Source organism: Megachile rotundata, chromosome 7 (assembly GCF_050947335.1).
Source record: "Megachile rotundata isolate GNS110a chromosome 7, iyMegRotu1, whole genome shotgun sequence".
Taxonomy (NCBI): domain Eukaryota; kingdom Metazoa; phylum Arthropoda; class Insecta; order Hymenoptera; family Megachilidae; genus Megachile; species Megachile rotundata.
Window position 1 is genome coordinate 10,565,019 of NC_134989.1, and position 21,765 is coordinate 10,586,783.

Genomic DNA, 21,765 nt, shown 5'->3' on the forward strand with positions numbered 1-21,765 from the left:
GAAAACTTGTTATTCCGTAACCGGACCGATTGTTTGTTATCACGTGGAATTCGTAACTAGTTCAAGTATAACAGAAGGTGTAGCCGTTCGTTCACGACTTTGAGACAAAGTTTAGCCAGCGTGCACGTGAGTCCGCAATGCAGACTGCAGTGTTTTTACGTCTGTTGTGCAGCGAGCGTTCACCCCCTAACGAGTTGCAAACAAAAAACCCCTCTCGCGACCTCGTTGGGTCATACACGTACCAGAGATGGGGTCTAATTATCGTAGCGAGGTAGGAAAATATTGCACAGGGTGGAATAAACTTTTTTCGGTGCGTTCGATCGTGCGGTGGAAAACGCTCGATGCGGATCAACGTTCGCGTTTTGCGGACCGACGCCAAATGGAGCGTGACGCGTAAGATCGTTTCTCAAATTCAAAGACGCAACGAAGAGAAACAAGAGAAAAGAGATTTGGGTTACGGTCTTCCGGTAGTAGCACGCTGCAGTTGAATTCCGTTGGATTGTTGCCTGGTGATAAATGAAGTGTTGCCATTGATCGGAAAGTTATCGCAGGGTACTTGGGGAAATATTGTGGTTGAACAAATTTTTCCGTAGACTGTGGATAGATTTAAGGACGGAAGATTTGAGGATGTAAAAATTGAGGGTTTTCGATACTTGAGGAATTGAGAGCTTGAGGAATTCGGGATTTAGGGAATTGAAGCCTGGGAGATTGAGAATTGGGGGAAGTACAAATTAGAGATTGGGAGTCTAAGGTATTGGGAACTAGGGAATTGGGAATTTAGGGAATTCGGAATGTGGGGAATTGGGAGTCTAAGGAATTCGGAATGTGACGAATTGGGAGTCTAGGGAATTCGGAATGTAGGGATTCGGGGATTTGAAGAATTTTGGATCAAGGGAATTGGGACACTAGAGAATTGGAGTCCTAGGGAATTTGGGAACTGAGGAATTGTCCATCTAAGGAATTGGCAAACTAGGGAATTAGGGTCTTAGGGAATTTAGGATCTGAGGAATTGGGCATCTAGGGAATTAAAGATCTGAGGAATTGGCCATCTAGGAAATTGAAAAATTAGGGAATTGGGGTCTTAGGGAATTTGGGATCTGAGGACTTGGCCATCTAGGAAATTGGGAAACTAGGGAATTGGGGTCTTAGGAAATTTGGAATCTGAGGAATTGGCCATCTAAGGAATTGAGAAACTAGGGAATTTGGGATCTGAGGAATTGGGAAACTAGGGAATTGGTGTCCTAGGGAATTTGGGATCTGAGGAATTGGCCATCTAGGAAATTGGGAAACTAGGGAATTGGGCTCTTAGGAAATTTGGGATCTGAGGAACTGGGCATCTCGGGAATTGAGAAACTAGGGAATTTGGGATCTGAGGAATTGGGAAACTAGGGAATTTGGGATCTGAGGAATTGGCCATCTAGGAAATTGGGAAACTAGGGAATTTGGGATCTGAGAAATTGGGCATCTAGGGAATTAAGGATCTGGGGAATTGGGTGTCTAAGGAATTGCCCATTGGACCTAAAGGTTAGGTTAGACTACGTACAATTTTGTTAAGATACATTTGAACAGAGGTTAGGTTATGGTAATATAATTTAGGTTTCAGAGATTTGGTTGAGTGTCATGGTAGCTCAACATAGATTTGATCAGGTTAGGTTACATTAAGAATTAGATCAATATTTTAAAGAATAAATTAAGTCAGATTTGCAGTTAAGTTATGAGTATGTTAGGATAAAACAATCTTCTGAAGTAAAAGTTACAAAATACACTACACCAAAGTTTTTTAATCAAACTTTACCTTTTTTCTTCATCGATTTCTAAATTCAAATTAAGGAAGATTACAGTATTTAAAATGCATTAAAAAATCTGCATGCATAAGTCCTGAGACTAAAATCAAAATTTCTAGTTCTTGTTCTTGGTAAGTTAAGATTTTGACGAGGAATAAAAATGCAAATCCCTGGCTTTAGAAACAAACTCGTTCCAGATTTTAAGCTCGTATTTCTTAATTTTTTGCAGAACCTAGAGTGTTGCCAATTCTCCCGCTAATTGTATTATATTGACTCGATCCATTTTCATTTTCGATCGTAACGACGAAAAGTTGGAATCAACGTGTCCATGAATACGTTAGGTCGAATTGCAGTTTCTTACCGACCTTGCGCAAAATCAATTGAAAACTATGCAAATTGCATGTCGTGGCGAAATTCGTGCAAATTGCATCGTACATTGTAGCTATTAAAAATGACATGTAACAGGCAATTGCTCAACGGTATACGCGAAACTTATTGGGAATAGGGTAATATATAATAATTTTCTGATTTTTAATATTGTTCTAATGTTAGAGTGCCCGCGTGTGTCCCGGCGAAATTGCGTAACTTAATGTAACGTGGCTTCTTACGTAATGCACGTTACTTAATATTATGTAATATGTCATTTCAAAAGTGCAGGTTAATTAATGAACACGACAGTTAACCACGGTCAAGAAACTCTATTGACTTTTACTTAACTTAATTCACTTTGGATCTAATACGGTTACTTGCGTGTGGCAAGGTAGATTATACCCTTTATTAAAATTGAAGCTTCTTAATATAATATTTTTTAGTTCATAAAAATCTAGTAATGAATTCAAGAAAATTTGTTATGAATTTTATATACATTGTCTCAGTTTTTTGTATAAGATTTAAATCAAGTTGATATATGGACACATATGTGTACATATGTGTAAACTTTACATACACTTTTCTGAAAGTTTTTAATTTATAAAAATCTAGTAATGAATTCAAGGAAATTTGCTATGAAGTTTATATACATCCTTTGCTTTTGCTTTTGCATCAAATATAAATCAAATTGATATATGGACACATATGAGTTCATGTGCATATGTGTAAACCTTACATACACTCTTCTGAAATTTTTTAATTTATAAAAATCTAGTAATGAATTCAAGGAAATTTGCTATGAAGTTTATATACATTCTCTGCTTTTGCTTTTGCATCAAATATAAATCAAATTGATATATGGACACACATGAGTTCATGTACATATGTGTAAACCTTACATACACCCTTCTGAAATTTTTTAACTCACAAAAATCTAATAATAAACTCCAGAAAATTTACCACGAATTTTATATACATTATCTCAGTTTTTCTGTATAAAATATAAATCAAATTGATATATGAATACATGTGTTCACATATGTGTAAGCTTTACATCGACACACTATACTTCTAAATTAAAAATAAATTGTAAGAAATATTAATAAAATATAATGTTTGTAACTAAAAATTCTTGAAATAAACAAGGTGGAATCCAGTATAATTTTCATAAAAAATAAATGGGGTCTAATGGAACTTCCACTCCGCTTTAATAAATTTTTCGTTCTGTAATAAAAGAATGGGACGAAACCTGTGTAAGACTGGTTAATTAACGTTTGAGAATTCATTATACCTCGTATTTAGCTTGAAAATATATAACTTCTTTCGAAAGTGGTTCGCATACTTCATTCGCCTTTCTCTGGCTGGTACCCGCGCGATTTTGCAATCGATTTCATTCGGCATGCGAACCTTTGTACAACTCATTTTTCACCACCGCGCATCATTTATAGGTATCACGTTACCTTCTCTTTCTAAAATATATGCAAACTTTAATCAAATGTCGCGAGTTAGTCTCGCAATTTTATCGAGGAATGAAAATCTCTCGCGCGTGATTGGTGACGATAAATATGAAATTAAGAAATGATTCTATATTCGAACTTCGGTATCTGATTGTTTGTTATCCAGAAATTCAAATCTTTGCGAGTGTTTACGGAAAGTTAAAATGTAAACTAGAAAGCTTAAGAGGAAGCACTTTAAGTTTGTTCAAATTTATTATAGTTAGTTGTTAAAGTTATTAACTCTTAACAAGAAACCACTCTATGTATATAACAATATTAGAAATTGAATTTCTACGAGAAAGAGCTTGAAAATGAAGTTTAATTACAAAGTATAACTTTTATTAAAATGTCGAGTCAAGCAATCTTACGTATATTTGTATTGAACGTTATTAAATTAATATACATCATACTTTCTCCGTCTATGGACACAAAAATCAAGTTACAGCCTTGTTAGTAAAATTTATATATACCCCAAGCAAAGATAAAAGGAAAGGAAAGCAAACGAAAAAAAATGAGATCTTAGCGGCACGAGTCGAAGAGTTCAAGCTTCCCGCGAATTATTCAAGACATTTTCGCCAGTATGTCAAGCTGTTACCCGAAATAATGGTATTCATAATTTATACCATCGTCGATGTTGCGCGACGAGGTGGTTAAAATATTCAAGGTATAACCAAACGAAAGCACGCTATCTTGAGATCGCAAGAAATATACGGTCCGTGATTTTAAGCTGGAAACGTTTGAATTAAGACGCACCGAAGTATTTCTGCTTTGCTAAATTTTAAGGAAACCTATCATTTTCATGCTTGGTGGACTTTCGTTATATTGCCAGGGATTACTGTACTACTGGCGATGTAGTAGATGAGGATTATAATTCGTGACGATTGTAACGTGCAATTATCATATGCATATAGTGATGTAATGCGTGGCGATATAACACGAGGAGATTATAGCGTGGGTCGATTTTAACTTGTGGTGATATAACGCGACGAAAGTATAACGCGTGGTAACTTTAACTTATGCATAATATAACGCGTCGTAATGTAACGCATGGTGATATAACGCGTGATAACTCCAACTCGTGGCAATATAACGCGTGGAGATATAATGCGTGATAATTCCAACGCATGGCAATAAAAGGCGAGACAATTCCCATGAGTGGCGATATAGCGCGTAATAACTCCAACACATGCCAATGTAATAAATGGTGTTATAACGCGTAGTAATTGCAACGCGCAGTATTTCCATCACACAGTGATATAACGCCCTATAATTCCAACACGCAGCAATATAACGAGAGGTAATTGCAACGCGTAACAATATAACGACTAGTAATCTGCACGTGTGGCGATAAAACGCGTAGTAATTGCAACACGTGACATAATACATAACTCGACACGTGATGACCTAGCACATAAAAGTTTGAAGAGATAGCAATTCAATACGCGGTTATCTAACGCATGATAACCTAACTCGTGTCAATTTGTAGCAATGTAGCAACATGTAGCAATATATAGCACAGAGATAATTACAAATTATCTTTTTTGTGATATATGTAAAATAAATACGTTTCTAACTAAACATACCAAATTAAATATAGTTTGGTATAATTAAACATACCAAACAATTTTACTTCCAGAAACCAAGAAACAAGAACGGAGATAATGACAATGAGTTTACGGAGTTAGTTTAGAGATTTTCCTTAACGAGTTCGGAGATAATCTTACTGTGCATACGGTATTCGATTAGAGTTAATGGAGAGCTACGGATAGATTTCGAAGTTTATCGATCTGTTTAATTAAACGTCATCGTAACATTCCGTTTGTGTGCTTCTGTGATACTAACTACTGCAGGGTTTCATATCTTGAGCTCTTTATTGTAACGTAACTTTGCTTTTTATTGAGAGAGATATTCTTTAAATATTGTACTTTACAATTTATTTATATATTTACAATACAATTTATAATTTAGCTTCCCTAAATTATTTCAGTAATTTTTACTTGTGTGAAACGGCAAACTCTAGAAATTTATTACACAACCAATTTAAGTTTTCTTTTTAGAAATCTGTATTAAAAGGAAATTTAACGTATCAAATTACAACGCGTCGAATTACCACGCGTTGAATTACCACGCACCGAATTACCATTTACTGAACTACCATGCGTGGAGTTACCACGCACTGGATTACTACACGTGGAATTACTACGCGTAGAATTACCACGCGTGGGATTACTACGCGTAGAATTACCACGCACTGAATTACCACGCGTGAAATTACCAGGCGTCAAATTACTACGCGCAGAATTACCACGCGTGGAATTACTACGCGTAGAATTACCACGCGTGGGATTACTACGCGTAGAATTACCACGCACTGAATTACCACGCGTGGAATTACTACGCGTAGAATTACCACGCGTGGGATTACTACGCGTAGAATTACCACGCGTGGAATTACTACGCATAGAGTTACCACGCGTCGAATTACCACGCGTGGAAGTACCACGCATCGAATTACGACGCGTCGAATTACCACGCGTGGAAGTACCACGCGTCGAATTACCACGCGTGGAAGTACCACGCATCGAATTACCACGCGTCGAATTACCGCGCGTGGAATTACTACGCGTAGAATTACCACGCATCGAATTACGACGCGTCGAATTACCACGCGTGGAAGTACCACGCATCGAATTACGACGCGTCGAATTACCACGCGTGGAAGCACCACGCGTCGAATTACCACGCGTGGAAGTACCACGCATCGAATTACCACGCGTCGAATTACCGCGCGTGGAATTACTACGCGTAGAATTACCACGCGTCGAATTACCACGCGTGGAAGTATCACGCGTCGAATTACCACGCGTGGAAGTACCACGCACCGAATTACCACGCGTCAAATTACCACGCATGGAATTACTACGCGTAGAATTACCACGCATCGAATTACGACGCGTCGAATTACCACGCGTGGAATTACTACGCATAAAATTACCACGTGTCGAATTACCACGCGTGGAAGTATCACGCGTCGAATTACCATGCGTAGAAGTACCACGCATCGAATTACCACGCGTCGAATTACTAGGCGTAGAATTACCACGCGTGGAATTACTACGCATAGAATTACCACGTTCCGAATTACCACATATGGAATTATCACAATTTATCACAATTTCATACTTCACAATTCTTAACGAATATGATAAACATCTGGTATCAATGATGACAGCTGCAGTAATTAACGTACTGAAAACTGTGAATAATTTCCACAGAATTAATCAGCAATATGTTTGCGCATCTGCTCGAGATATTCTTTCGTTTGCTAAATTTCACTGCGTCGATATTTCCAGAATTTATTCGCTGCTTACATGTCCCAATAATTGCAGCAAATTTTATGCAACAGATAGTCGCGGTTATTGCGGTGCGGCAAGTGTATATACCCTCGGTTTTATCGCCCGGAATTGACCTAACCTGCGATAAATTGAAATTCGATATCGGCTTTATAATTCCTGATACCTCGATAAGACTTTCCCTTCTGGCCATCTATAGAACTGTCGCATTGTTTCGCATTTAAAATACGTAATTAATTAAACTGTGATTTATTTAGTTAATGAGGTTGTTGTTGTACTGTTTATTGTTATTTAGTTGCAGCTTCGAGCGTATCTGAAATATCAAAACATTTGTTAATGTAAAATAACAATTGTATTCAAATTTATGTTACAGGATTATTAATGATACAAACGTATCTGAAATATCAAAACATTTATTAATGTAAAATAACAATTATGTTCAAATTTATGTCTATGTAATATAATACACGATTATTATTCGTAATATAATACCAGGTGATATCGACATGTTTGTTTCACAAAATGGGTTACGAATTATTATTATACATTATGCTATAATATTTAGCAAAGTTTTAAAAGTAAAATTCAGGCTGAGTCACAAATATATTAGTTCAAATGTTTGTATTTCTTTATCTAAAAACAAAGTTCAACTTCGAAAGTTTATGATACATATTAACATGCAGAAGTTCTAATCGTGACTATGATCAACCAAGGTATCTATAAATCACGACTGCTCGACAAGTTTTTCTTTTCTTTCAAGGATAAAAAGCATGAAAACAAAATAAGGGGAAACGTTATAGTACATTCTCATTATTCAATATTGATCAATGCATTCACTGTATAACCACACATTAACACCTCGCTAAGAGTGGTTGATAGCCTGCAATTTTAACTGCTGCTTTTAAAAAATCGCTGCGGTTTTTGTGTCTCAAATATAAAATGAGATCTGTGTGGGTATGAGAAAAAGTACGAGTATAACTGGTATCATTGTGTGCACAAAAAATGTAGTAATTCAAGCTGTTGCTGGCTACATAACCTATAAATCGTGGTGGTTTTCTTTTCGAGGAAAAAGGCGGAGGATTCTGGGAAATGCTGTGCGATACAATTCAGTTTCTAGGTTAGAAAATTTTTAGTTTAAAGAGGGATGTTGCGAAATTTGAAATTTGTACATCTTTTAATTTTTGTATTGGTAAATTTTCGAATTTCTAAATTATCGAATTTCTACATCTTCCAATTTCCAAATTACCGAATTTCTAAATTTCCAAATTTCTACATTTTCAAATTTCCAAATTACCGAATTTCTAAATTTCCGAATTCCCAAATTCCCCAAATTCCACCACACCCTCAATCCAACACATCTAAATTCAAAAACCAAACAAAAATAAATAAAACCTAAAAGTAGAAGTTCAACGTCTCTTAAAGAACCTAACCTAACCCGCAATGTCAACAACGTTGAAAAAAAATGTGAAGTAATTACACGCCACATGAGAAACTTGTCCAATAAATCGCGACAACGAGACAAGTTTTCTCTTCATTCAAGGATAAAAAACCCGCGGTAAAAAGGTATGAGAAAGGTTGAAAATTTTCCAGGTGAAAGAGTAGAGAAGTTCGAGAGGGGCTTGTTCCCGGCTGGCGTGACAAAAACGTCGATAGTTATCGTTCTCACGCAACGAGAAACTCGCGGCTGCACTTTTTCGCTATTAATGTTATTATGCGACTTCTCGCTAAGTCAGTCGCCCCAGCAACTAACTATGTGCGCTAGTTTCGAGTTGATCGGGGCTAAACCGTCAGGAAATCGATCTTCATAGAAACTAGTCCTAGCTGTCGAGCACGACACCCCCGTGTCCAACCTAATAGCAAAACAGCACGAGTTAAACCCTTAACGAGCTGCAGGATTAACACACTCCTTTACCTCTGGCTTGATAATTCATTTGTAATTAGTGACGTGAAGTCATATTCAAAATTTATACATTTTGTATGTTTTTGGGTGTCAGCAAGATTTTAACTATATAAACTTGGAGATTTGGGGGTAATTGTCGAAGTAAAATTTTTGTATTTTATTTTTTGACACAGCTATTGTTTAACTTATACTAACAGTACTATTAATAAAGGGAATAAGATTTCCCTTTGCAAAAATGCGCTTTGAAGCTTCGTTTTTGAATTGTTAAGGAAAAACACGGACCAATCATACCACGGGTGGAATTACTACGTATTGAATTACCACGCGTGGAATTACCACGTATCGAATTACCGCGCATCGGATTACCATGCGACGAATTACCACGCGTTGAATTACCACTCGCTGAACTACCATGCGTGGAGTTATCACGCACTGAACTACCACGCATGGAATTACTAAGCGTAGAATTACCACGTGTGGAATTATTACGCGTTGAATTACCACGTGTGGAATTATTACGCGTTGAATTACCACTCGCTGAATTACCATGCGTGGAATTACTACGCGTGGAATTACTATGCGTAGAATTACCACGCACTGAATTACCACGCGTGTAATTACTACGCGTAGAATTACCACGTGTGGAATTATTACGCGTTGAATTACCCCTCGCTGAATTACCATGCGTGGAGTTACCACGCACTGAATTACTACGCGTTGAATTACCACGTGTGGAATTACTACGCGTAGAATTACCACGCGTGGAATTACTAAGCGTAGAATTACCATGCGTGGAATTACTACGCGTAGAATTACCACGTGTGGAATTATTACGCGTTGAATTACCCCTCGCTGAATTACCATGCGTGGAGTTACCACGCACTGAATTACCACGCGTGGAATTACTATGCGTGGAATTACCACGCGTGGAATTACTCCGCGTGGAATTACCACGCACTGAATTACTACGCGTTGAATTACCACGTGTGGAATTACTACGCATAGAATTACCACGCGTGGAATTACTAAGCGTAGAATTACCATGCGTGGAATTACTACGCGTAGAATTATCACGCGTGGAATTACTACGCTTGGAATTAACACGCACCGAATTACTGCGCGTATAATTACCACGCATCGACTTATTGATCCGCGTTTTTCCCTAATAATTCAAAAATGAAGTTTCGCACCCCATTTTTGCAAAGGGAAATCTTATTCAGAATCACGTCACCCCCCTTTTCAGGGATCTACTAGTTATGAGACATCCTGTATAACCACATTCGGACTCGTATCCCTACAAGAATTATAAGAGAAGAGTTAATTTAACACAGTATATTCTAGAAATGTTCTGATCTTGCAACTCCCACAACAACACAATTATTAAAAAATTCGAATATTTTCATTAAAAAAATTAGTTTTGAAAAATTTTCTTCCCCACAGAAATTATTCTATGAGATAGTAGTTTGAAAGCTTGATAAATAATAAATAATAGATATTAAATGTTTCCAGATATCATTCATATTTCACGAATTATACTTCTTTCCTCAGAATCGTAATGTCGGAGTCAGTTTGAAAGTACTGAATAAGTTGAGTGGTGTAAATGCAGAACTCATTAATCTTGAAGCAAATCCTGTTTTTTCACTGCTATTGTTTTATGTCATTAGGAACTCTGTTACTCAACCAAGTGGATGTTAATTTGCATAATAGAGGATACATTTGCATAGCAACGCATTTATAATGCGCTTTAAAAACAGTGGCATGCTGTGCAAATTAGATGTTTGATATTCAGAACAGGCATTCGTGTATTAAATCTACCGTTTCTCAATTTCTTGATAACTTATTTTTTTATATTCCACTCGAATCTGAGAAACTTATACACTTAAAAAATGTGAAGTTTCGAATTTTAATTTAAATAAATTATTAAATCTCTGCTGTGTTTAGTAACAACCCTATATAAAAATATTTAACTTCATAAGACTTTACTTCATAATTCTTAACAAAATTGTTAAAAAAATAATTCTTAAGAAAATTATGAAAAGTTATAAAAAAAAATGGTATCATTCCAAAAGTACTTGACTAAGAAAATATTTTTAGAGCACAGTTATTTCCCTGGAAAAGAAGCCTGAAACACCCTTGCTATTGTGTTGTTTATCGTAGCTTAACAATGGACCGTTTACAGTTCTTAGTATAACTCCCCTTTACTTATTTAAGAAACGTGCTCCCGGTATTAATTCAGCTGCACTTCCACAGTAGTTCAGTATTTTAACACAACATTCATAGGACAATCTAAAAAAAAGTGAAAAGAAAGAGGAAACAAAAGTTAGAAATCTCGAAAGTCTATTCATCAAAACAGCCTTTATCTGCTCGATGGCGATCCATTATTCACGGCACAATAAATCAAGCTGTTAGTTTTAATTGATCGATTCTGTAACAGTTCACAAAAACAGATTAAAAGATCTCTAGTATCGTTTTTCTCTCTTAACTCGTTCACAAGGTTGGTTAAGTTTTAATTACTCGCACCCCAATTCTTTTTCACAATACGTGAGGAGTATAACCTCAAAATATTTAATGGCGGAGAGATGCATTTTTGTGTATTATTGAAAGAAAATTATATTAGCTTAATTTAACTTTTTTCTGTTTATACATTGATGTTGTTTCTGTGTTTCTTTTTTCTACTTTTATATTTTGGTTCTTCATTCTTTTACTTTTGTAGATTAATACAAGACATTTTGTAGATGTATACATTTAACGAGAGTCTACTTATATGTAATTTTCATTAATGTAAATTTTAAAGTACTTTTCTCTCCCAATATTTTACAAATTCCATCTTGTATAATTTATAGTCTTCTTATCGCCTAGTCTTCCTATTCACATTGCTCTTTTTAAACAACCCCTTAAAAAAAAAAATCGTAAAAGTGAAAGAAAGCAGTTAAAAATTTTCCCCAAGGAATATTCAGTGCATTGATCCAGTTGCAAATTTATCGCATTTTTATAGACGCTAATGGTCAGATGTTAACTGGTCGGTGATCTCTCCTTTCACGGGATCCTTTCATCCCCAAGGGAGCGTAAATTACACGTCTTCTAACGGACGGCTTCAAAGGAAAAAGCTCAGTGAATGTTCGAGTTATTCCTTTACGAAAAATCGAAAATTCCGATGTTCCTTTTAAAAAAAGAACAGAAATAGAACGACGAGTTTAAAATCTAAAATAGCAGGCTTAGTTGCGTGTGTACGGACAATAAAGTCTATGTTCGAGCTTCAGATACGTATCGAAAACTATCGGTCGATCTGAAAGTACATGTGTATATTTGTATGACGTTGCTCTATCTATTCCCTTTGTTGCGTTCAAAGTTGATAACAAACATTTCTGATCTTCATTTGATGGAAATGTTTGCTATCTTTTTTCAGGTGAGACATGTTCGGTATTCATTGGGGAGCTTCATCAAATTTATTACGTATTTATTGTTAGACAATTTAATGAATAAGGGTAGAAGTTAAGGTAGTACAATGTTGATCATGTTAAAATTAGATATTTTTAAAAGTATAATGTAATTTAACATTCTCAATATTATTTTTAAAAATTCTGCATCAAATTCTAAAACTATTCATTCAATTATCAGGGGGTTGCATCAAAAGTTGTACAATATAATAAATAAACTGAATAGAAGTTAAGGTGGTACAATGTTAATCATGTTAAAATTAGACATTTTTAAAACCATCATGTTATTTAACATTCACAAAATTATTTTAAAAAATTCTGCATCAAATTCTGAAACTATTCATTCAATTATCAGGAAGTTTCAACAAAAATTGTACAATATAATAAATAAACTAAACTGAAGTTAATATGCTACAACATTAGTCATGTTACAATCAAACATTCTCAAAATCATCAACCCAAACGTTATTTACTGAACACAATTTTTAAAACTTATTTCCCAAATTCTGACAAAATTCGTCAAAACCCAAATTGAAGAATAATACAACAGAAATTTGTTGAAATAGATTTTTCTTGTGCAGAATTTTTCTGAAAATAAAGAATGTTGAATGTTTACCGGTAACAGTTTCCGCTTCATCTCTTAAATTATTCGACAGATACGGAAGAGGCTGTGAAACGTTGATACGAAGCGCGAGCTTCTTCGTTTCATGAGAATTTCATTGTTGATTTGAAAGAAACGACGAGATAAAGGGGGAAGCTGGGAAAAAACGGAGAGAGATTTTTCTCGAATGGTTTTTGTTGCACGGAATATCATCCGTTTTACCACCTTATTTTCAACGCTCGGATATTACTTTACTTTTCGTGTACAATAGACAACTTTTTTTTTATAATTACATTGCGAGTTTTTTTTGAAATTATGCATTGTTTTTCTGAAATTTGTCTTTATTGTTTGCTTTAAACATATGAACAAGTTGCTGTCAGTGTTAGTATTTTAAAATAAAATTGTAAGACAAAATGTGTATTACATATTACAAAATTTGTTAGAAGACAATAATTGATATGATAATTGATAAAACGTTGAATGTTATAATAGTTTGAAATTATTAAAAAATTTAACTTCTTATCGGTGTTGTAATATTGACTCATGGAAAAATTTTTTTAGTGAAAGACTCATTTTATATAAGTAGAAATTATTAGCAGTAATTTTAATTCCGTTCGTGGAATTCGATGAGGCCTATTAGTCAGTTAGACCTTTACCCTTACAACCTACACACCTGCATAACTAATGAGGGTATTAAAAACAGTCCATGAAATCCAACCCCGCATGAAAGTAATCCTTGCATGCGCCATATGGTCACAAATAGTCACAAATTAAAGCCAGAATGTTTTATACTTTATTAATTTTTTTATTCCAGTATTTTACCTACGTCTCTACCTACCTACACTTTACCTACCACTTTACCTACATCACTTGTATCCTTACATCCTTGTAAGCACATATGAAAGAATGTGCATATGTTAGAAAATAACAGCTGACTGGCTTGCAAACCGCTTGTGTCGACCCTATCCAAAGATAATAGTATGTGCAGAGGTGAGAAAATAAAGGATTTCACACTATAAATAGCTACTTGACTTGTTACCTTATGAGGCTGCTCTATCTGAAGATAATAGCATGTGTAGTGGATAGAAAATAAAAATTGCATAGTGTAAGCACTTAGCTAATTTGCTGCTAAGTTAGACTGATGCTGTATGAGGATTACTGTGCATATGGAAATAAAAGAATAAAAGATTGAACAGTTGACTAACTTGTAGTTGTATACCAGATCAGTCATGTCTGAATATAATAGTACCTTTAGAAATTACAAAATAAAATATTTTATAGTATGAGCAGTTGGATTACTTGCTACCCTATCAGACCAACCTTGTCTAAATATAACAGTGAGTGTAGAAATTAGAAAATAAAAAATTTTGCAGTACAAACAGTCAGCTAACTTGCTACCTTATCATGCTGACCCTCTCTGAAGATTATAATGAGTGCACAAATTAAAAAATAAAAATTTTGACAGTATAAACAGTAAGCAGACTTGCTACCTGTAATACCAACCTTGCCTAAATATAACAGTGAGTGTAGAAATTAGAAAATAAAAAATTTTGCAGTACAAACAGTCAGCTAACTTGGTACCCTATCATGCTGACCCTCTCTGAAGATTACAATGAGTGCACAAATTAAAAAATAAAAATTTTGACAGTATAAACAGTAAGCAGACTTGCTACCTGTAATACCAACCTTGTTTAAATATAACAGTGAGTGCAGAAATTAGAAAATAAAAAATTTTGCAGTACAAATAGTCAGCTAACTTGCTACCCTATCATTCTGACCCTCTCTAAAAATTACAATGATTGTACAAATTAAAAAATAAAAATTTTGGCAGTATAAACAGTAAGCAGACTTGCTACCTGTAATACCAACCTTGTTTAAATATAACAGTGAGTGTAGAAATTAGAAAATAAAAAATTTTGCAGTACAAACAGTCAACTAACTTGCTACCCTATCATGCTGACCCTCTCTAAAAATTACAGTGAGTGTAAAAATTGGGAAGTAAAAGATTTCACAGTTTAAAACAGTCGGCTAACTCGTCACCCTATCATGCCCCTATCTAAAAATTACAATAAGTCCATAAACTAGAAAATAACTACCCTATCAGACCAAAGCTACCTAAAAATTCCAGTGAGCATAGAGATTAGAAAAATAAAAGATTTCGTATAAACAGCTGTCTGACTTGCTACCCTATTGGGCCGGCCCTGTCCAAAGGTGGTTGCCAGCTTCAGACTGCAGCAAGCGTGGGACGGCTCGCACGTGAGAGCGTTGGCAATGTGCCATTGCAAAGTGACCCACTTTCAACACGTAGATTGACCTAAGAGTCGCCATTTTTACTGGTAGTCACCGAACAGTTCTTGCACCGCGGGGCCGGCCGGGTGATACGCGATCTTTTTTCCTCTCCTCTCTTTCCACGTTCTTTTTTCAGGTCGTAGCAAAGGGGACAGATCGTTAACTGACCACGCAATTATGCGCGAACAGGCTGTACTTTTCTTTCAGGTTCGACCGTTCAAGTCGTCCGGCTTTATATAGCCGTTTCAAAGCGGAAATTACTAGCCGCACAGCCGTCAACTTTCCAGGTTCGGTTGAAAACTTCTTCTTTGGCTATTATTCTTACGGGAGTTAATGGATTTAAATGTCTGAATTATCTGATGTCGATCGTGAGGGTCGTTCGTTAGAGGCTTGAGGGTTGTGTCACTTTGACGGAGGATTCGTGGTCGAGTGATAATTACTGGCAATTTTCTTTTGGTGGGAAATTATCTGATTTTTTTTTTAATTAACTGTTTGTGGATCAACCCCTATTGTTAAAGGAATTTTTATAAATTTGTGTAATATATATAAATAATTTCCAATTGAAATTAATGGTTTGTTGGGTGGGAAAATTCATACACCAAACTTGTAATTCTTGTTAAATAAATAGCTTTTGTGTTCCATCAGGAATTTCTTAAGAGATATGAGTAAATTATGAAGAATACGTGGTCAGACTAGTAGAATAGATTCATCATATAGTCATACAAGTGGAATAGGTACGCTGTGTGATCAGGCAAGGCTCTCAGCAAACTCACTGTATCAATCAATAAAAATCTTACCAAATCGATAATAATAAATGATATTTCTATGATATATACTCAGATATATCAGATATATATGATATATCTTTAAATTGTTTAACGTATTGCGTGCGTAGATACAATTCATGCAACAACTGATCGAAGAAAAGAGCGATAGCAGTCGCAGATCTACTTTTATTCCAGTAAATAGCAGAACCGTATGTAGAACACGTATGAATAGAACAGATGTTCGATTAATATAAAATAAACTTTCTTTTTCTGTTCCGTGAAATGGAGTCAATGGAAATTATAGTGGACTACCTTCAACATAATGCAACATCTAATTACAGATAATGGCTCATCCGGAATATTCAGCTTAATGAAATTTGATAGTTAATATACTTTAATGCAACGTAAAATTTGATCTAGCTCTAATTGAGTCTAACTAATTGTACATTCATAAGTAATTTCATCTGACAATTTTACGTAATGGAATAAACATTGAGTAATGTAAAGCATTATAGCATTATAATATCGCAGTCTAATTTAAAGGTACCCTAATTTAGTATAAAGTAGACTGAACCTAACCTCATGAAACGTAATTAAAATCGAACTTAATCAAACTCTAGGAAACTTAACCGAATTGAGACCTAACATAATGTAACATAACCAAAACATAGCCTAACCTAGTCAGACATAACAAAAACATAACCTAACCAAATCAGACATATCCAAAGTCCAACCTAACCTAGTCAAACCTATTCTTCCATAACCTAAATTTAATATAAACTAATCTAATCTAACACAAATTTAATTTAATCTAATTTGACACAAACCTAACCTAACTTAACCTAATGGAACATAACCAAAACATAACCTAACCTAATCAGACATATTCAAAGTCTAACCAAACTTAATCAAACCTATTCTACCATAACCTAAATTTAATATAAACTAATCTAACCTAACATAAATTTAATTTAATCTAATTTGACATAAACCAAACCTAACTTAACCTAATGAAACATAACCAAAACATAACCTAACCCAATTAGACATATCCAAAGTCTAACCTAACCTAGTCAAATCTATTCTACCACAACCTAAATTTAATATAAACTAATCTAACACAAATAGTAATCTAACATAATTGTAATAGTAACCTAGCATATAATTTACCCTAAAAGCGAGTATCCATAAATCAAGCCTGACCCACGCTAATCTAAAATCTGACCTAGCCTAACACGTACCTGTTACACCCATTACGTATCAAAGAGTTGATTAAGTAAATTTCCCTTGTTTATCCCATGGATTGTCAGCAAATTTTAAAGTCCACAAGCATTAATTACGAAACGTATTTAGCAGGATATCCCAAACGGGTTATCGTTTACCACGAAAGTCGGCGCCGTCGCGACGTACCCGATGATATCACGAAAGCACTTTGCACGCACCTTTCTCCTTGTTTGAGATATCTATGAGACATTGATAGTGTCGTGACTCGTTTCGTATGCAGGCTTTTCGTGCTTCCGATTCTATACTTCATCTACACATCTATTTGCTCGCGTTCGCGCACCACTTCCTATCACTTTTCTCGCACGAGTTGCCTGTCCGACCTTCCTGATCGATTGTTCGCTTCAGATTTCGTCAATCGGTTCGGAAAAAGCGACAGGACTATCTCGAATCACTGCACCGGCAAAACGACACAATTTTTCGAACCAAAACTTGCTTATCTACCGTGGAGAGCATTTATAGGTCCTGCGGGATTTTTTTGGACAATTTTTAGCTTTCGTGTATGGTTTCTCTAATCTTCACATCTTTACATTTGCTAGTATATCTGGTTGCTATGGCCATTTCTATGTTCTTCAAATTTTTGTACTTTCACATGTCCCATATGTCCACATACTGTCAAATTTCTACACTTCCACATGTCCCACATGTCCCACATGTCCACATACTCCTAAACTACACCTACCTATTTCTATATTTTAAATCTCTTAATTAGCAAAACTCTATATTTGAACATTTTTACAGTGTACAAATGCTAGGTGCTCCAAATTCGATATTCCCCAAATCTATAAATTTGCAAACTCCTACGGTCCATATATGCTACATGCTCCAATTTCAGTATTTCCCAAATCTCCTCAGTTCCAAATCACATTTCCAAATTCCTACCGTCCCAAAATGCAACATGTTCCAATTTCCATACTCCCCAATTGCTATATCCCCAAATTCCCATACTCCCAATTGCTATATCCCCAAATTCTCATACTCCCCAATTGCTATATCCCCAAATTTCCATACTCCCCAAATTCCTATAACCTCCAAATCTCCACATTTCCAGATATCCACCTTCCCTAACTCACACATTCAAATTACCTCTTCATCCCCAAATTCCTATAGCTCTAAACTACCAAATCCCCAAATCCCCAAATTCCCCAAATCCCCAAACTCCCCAACTTCCCTACTCCCCAAATCCCCAAACTCCCCAACTTCCCTACTCCCCAAATCCCCAAACTCCCCAACTTCCCTACTCCCCAAATCCCCAAACTCCCCAACTTCCCTACTCCCCAAATCCCCAAACTCCCCAACTTCCCTACTCCCCAAATCCCCAGCACCCCAATTTGTTTTGAAACATCTCCCCTTCAGTAAATCGTGAGGCACGAAAAGATTATTGCAACGATTTCCCGGGTCGCTTTCGTTGTCCAGCAGGGATCACAAAGGTACGGAAAGTCATTCTAAATCGTGACGATGGCGCGTCCCAGAGTGACATAAGACGTCTGTTCGTCTTTCGGTCTCGAGTACGATCGTATCTCGAGAAGAGTGCCATTATACGACGACAATGCAGTAATCAAGCTCGGTCTCTTTGCCTTGCAAAAAAGGATTGCTTCCTTGACTCCGACGACGGTAGTCGCCGTCTTCGTAGCGTCGGTCTAACCTCCTTTCGAATTTCTTTGATGCTTCGACGCCCTGTTGAACCTCGAAGAGTACACTTCTGCGAGCGCGTTAATTGCATGGATACGAAGTACAGTTGTGACGTTTCTCGTCTCAACTTGATTATAATTGACCGGACCTGAGAACTACTCATGTTCCATTTCTTAGTGCAGTTAATTTTTTTTTTTTTTATAAATATTACTACAAGTAATATGGACAATTATGCTGCAATCGTAGCTGGAAGGCTTACTTTCTAAAAGTGTTACTTGGGTAATTTTAAAGGTGAACGCTTCATGAAGATAACTGTATGTATTCAGTAGTGTTCTCAATACAAAATGGCTGGTTGATAATTATGACAAACAATAACTGATTGAAAAATGTGTAAGGTCTGAGGTGACTTGATGACATGAAAATGTTACAAAGAAACTCTTATAATATATGAAGTTAAAGTTTAAAGTCAGAGAAAAGTAGCTACATAACTTCTTCAATGAGGTACTTGATACAAAATGGCGGACAACTAAGCAACAGCGGATTTTAATTTCTACAAAGCTTCAATTTCAAAGCAGTAAAATATATCAAGTTCAAGATGAATTATACTTAATTAGTACAAGTAATATGGGCAATTATGCTACATTGTCTAACTTCCAAAAAATTTGGTTACTTGAGGTAATTTTAAAGGTGAACGCTTTCTGAAGATAACTGTATGTATTTAGTAATGTTCTCAATACAAAATGGCTGGTTGATAATTATGACAAGCAATAAGTGATTGAAAAATGTATAAAATCTGAGGTGACTTGATGACATAAAAGAGTTGCAAAGAAACTTTTATAATATATGAAGTTAAAGCTTACAGTCCGAGAAAAGTAGCTACATAACCTCTTCAAAGAGTTTCTCAATACAAAATGGCGAATAGCCAAACAGCTGATTTCAAATTCTACAAACTTTGAAATTTTTATTCACAAAGTGAATTTTTATTCACTTCAATTTCAAAGCACTGAAATACATAAAGTTTGAAATGAATTATACTTAAAAAAATAGAAAAAATTAATTTAAAAAAAATTGTAACTAATAATCATCAATCATCTTTAATGTATTTACAGTATATAACATGTAACTTATTCTTAATAACAATTTATGCTTCTCAATTTATGCTTGTAACTTATTCCTTCAGTTTACAATTTGTTCTTGCGATTTATAAAATTTGTTTGTCTTCGAAGCAGATTAACGACAGAAACGCACATAAAGCACGATACAAAGTTTCCTCGGCACCAGCTGCTAATTAATAGATTGTTACGAATGAACTTTCAAGGTAATTAACTGATGGCGCCGGTGCAAATATTAACAAATGGAATCGCAAAATGTAAATTCACGCGGCACCTGCGACACGATCGCAAAAGCGGAGTAAAACGCTTCGTCATACGAGGGGTGAGATAGGGTGGATGATATATTTGCACAGATCGCAGGGGTGAATTACGGCTCGGTTGCGGGATAGGTGGCCGCCGTTGGACTCGAGAGCAATTTATCGATGAAAATTCAATACCTGATTGCGACCACTTGCTTTGGCTATTCATAAAATCGAAATCAAAATTCGAATATAAAGCGGAGTATTGGACGAACGCTGACTTTCCAATCTTCTTGGCGAATGAAATATGTACGCGGGTTTGGTATTCAAGCTTCTATATTATTTACTTGGAGTGCTTCGAGAAAATGTACTCTTAACGATATTTCCTATAAGATATAGTAATGCTTACTCTCTCGTTAAATGGAACTTAAATTGAATTTGTGGTTTCAAAATTAGTTTCAATAAAAATAGTAATATAATAAAATAGGGTAATGTTTTAGTAACATACAAATGTATATTAAGAAGAACACTTATTAGTCAAATATTTTGTACTACTATAATGAAATACACGATCAATGTTATTATCTTATCTCAGTTGTTCAAATGCATTAAACTTATGATGTTCGAATACACTTATGTCGATCATTATCAACCACTATAACTAATGATTACTATTGATCAATTCATCAACATCTTCAATAAACAGGTTTGTATACAACACATGAACGTATCTGAAGTCTTCTTCTTCAAATAGAAATACTCAAAATTAATTACATAAAAATACACTTAATCAAAGAACTAAGTTTAACCCAGTAAGTTTAACCAAATATTTAAAACACAAGTCTATAATTATTTAAATAGAATAAAATTTGGAAAAGCACCTAAATGAGTTAATGCAAGATGGCGTCCGTTGTGGGTCCATGTTATACATGTATGTACGCTAGTGATGGCTCTAATTCGTTTGAATCCTATTACTGTATTAATCAAGACACAATCTCTATTCACCTAAAAATTTCATTACTATTAAAATCTTGTGTACTTCATTAAATTTACCTAACATTATAAAAATAAATACTAAAAAATTATTTAACAACAACCGCTAAAAGTAAAATGTTCAATCATAAAGCAAATAATCAAGGTTACGAACTTAGTTACAAACAATTTCATCAAGTTTTGAACATCAGAACTTTTTTGTACTAAAAATATCAAAGTATTAAACGCTAGTATAAAACAGTATAATGAATATTATACTGTTGAATCGTTGAATAACGATGCAACTGCTTTGCCAAATGCGTATATTAATTTTATTAATCATTTTGTGTTGCAGACATAAGTGATAGGGGGACGAAGAAATTTGGCGACGACTGCGTGGAGCATCGTGAATGCGGCTTCGACGGTTCATATTGCGAGCCAAAAAAGAATAAATGCGCGTGCAAGGAGGAATTCGAGGCAACGAATCATATCGACAAATGTGGACACCGTAAGTTAGTATATTTTCAAGTGCG

At 35.3% G+C, this 21,765-nt stretch overlaps 1 protein-coding gene across 3 annotated transcripts in view; it reads left to right on the forward strand.

Moving 5' to 3' along the window:
- Positions 1-21,765, forward strand: part of jus (EB domain-containing julius seizure protein) — a 50,810-nt gene that overhangs the window by 14,893 nt on the left and 14,152 nt on the right. For all 3 annotated transcript variants that reach the window (XR_001096902.2, XM_012292222.2, XM_012292223.2), the window contains exon 2: positions 21,588-21,740. Coding sequence is in view for 2 of the 3 variants with exons in the window: in XM_012292222.2 (XP_012147612.2) it covers positions 21,588-21,740 (153 nt within the window). In the remaining variant the exon portion in view is untranslated. The remainder of the gene's footprint in view (positions 1-21,587; positions 21,741-21,765) is intronic.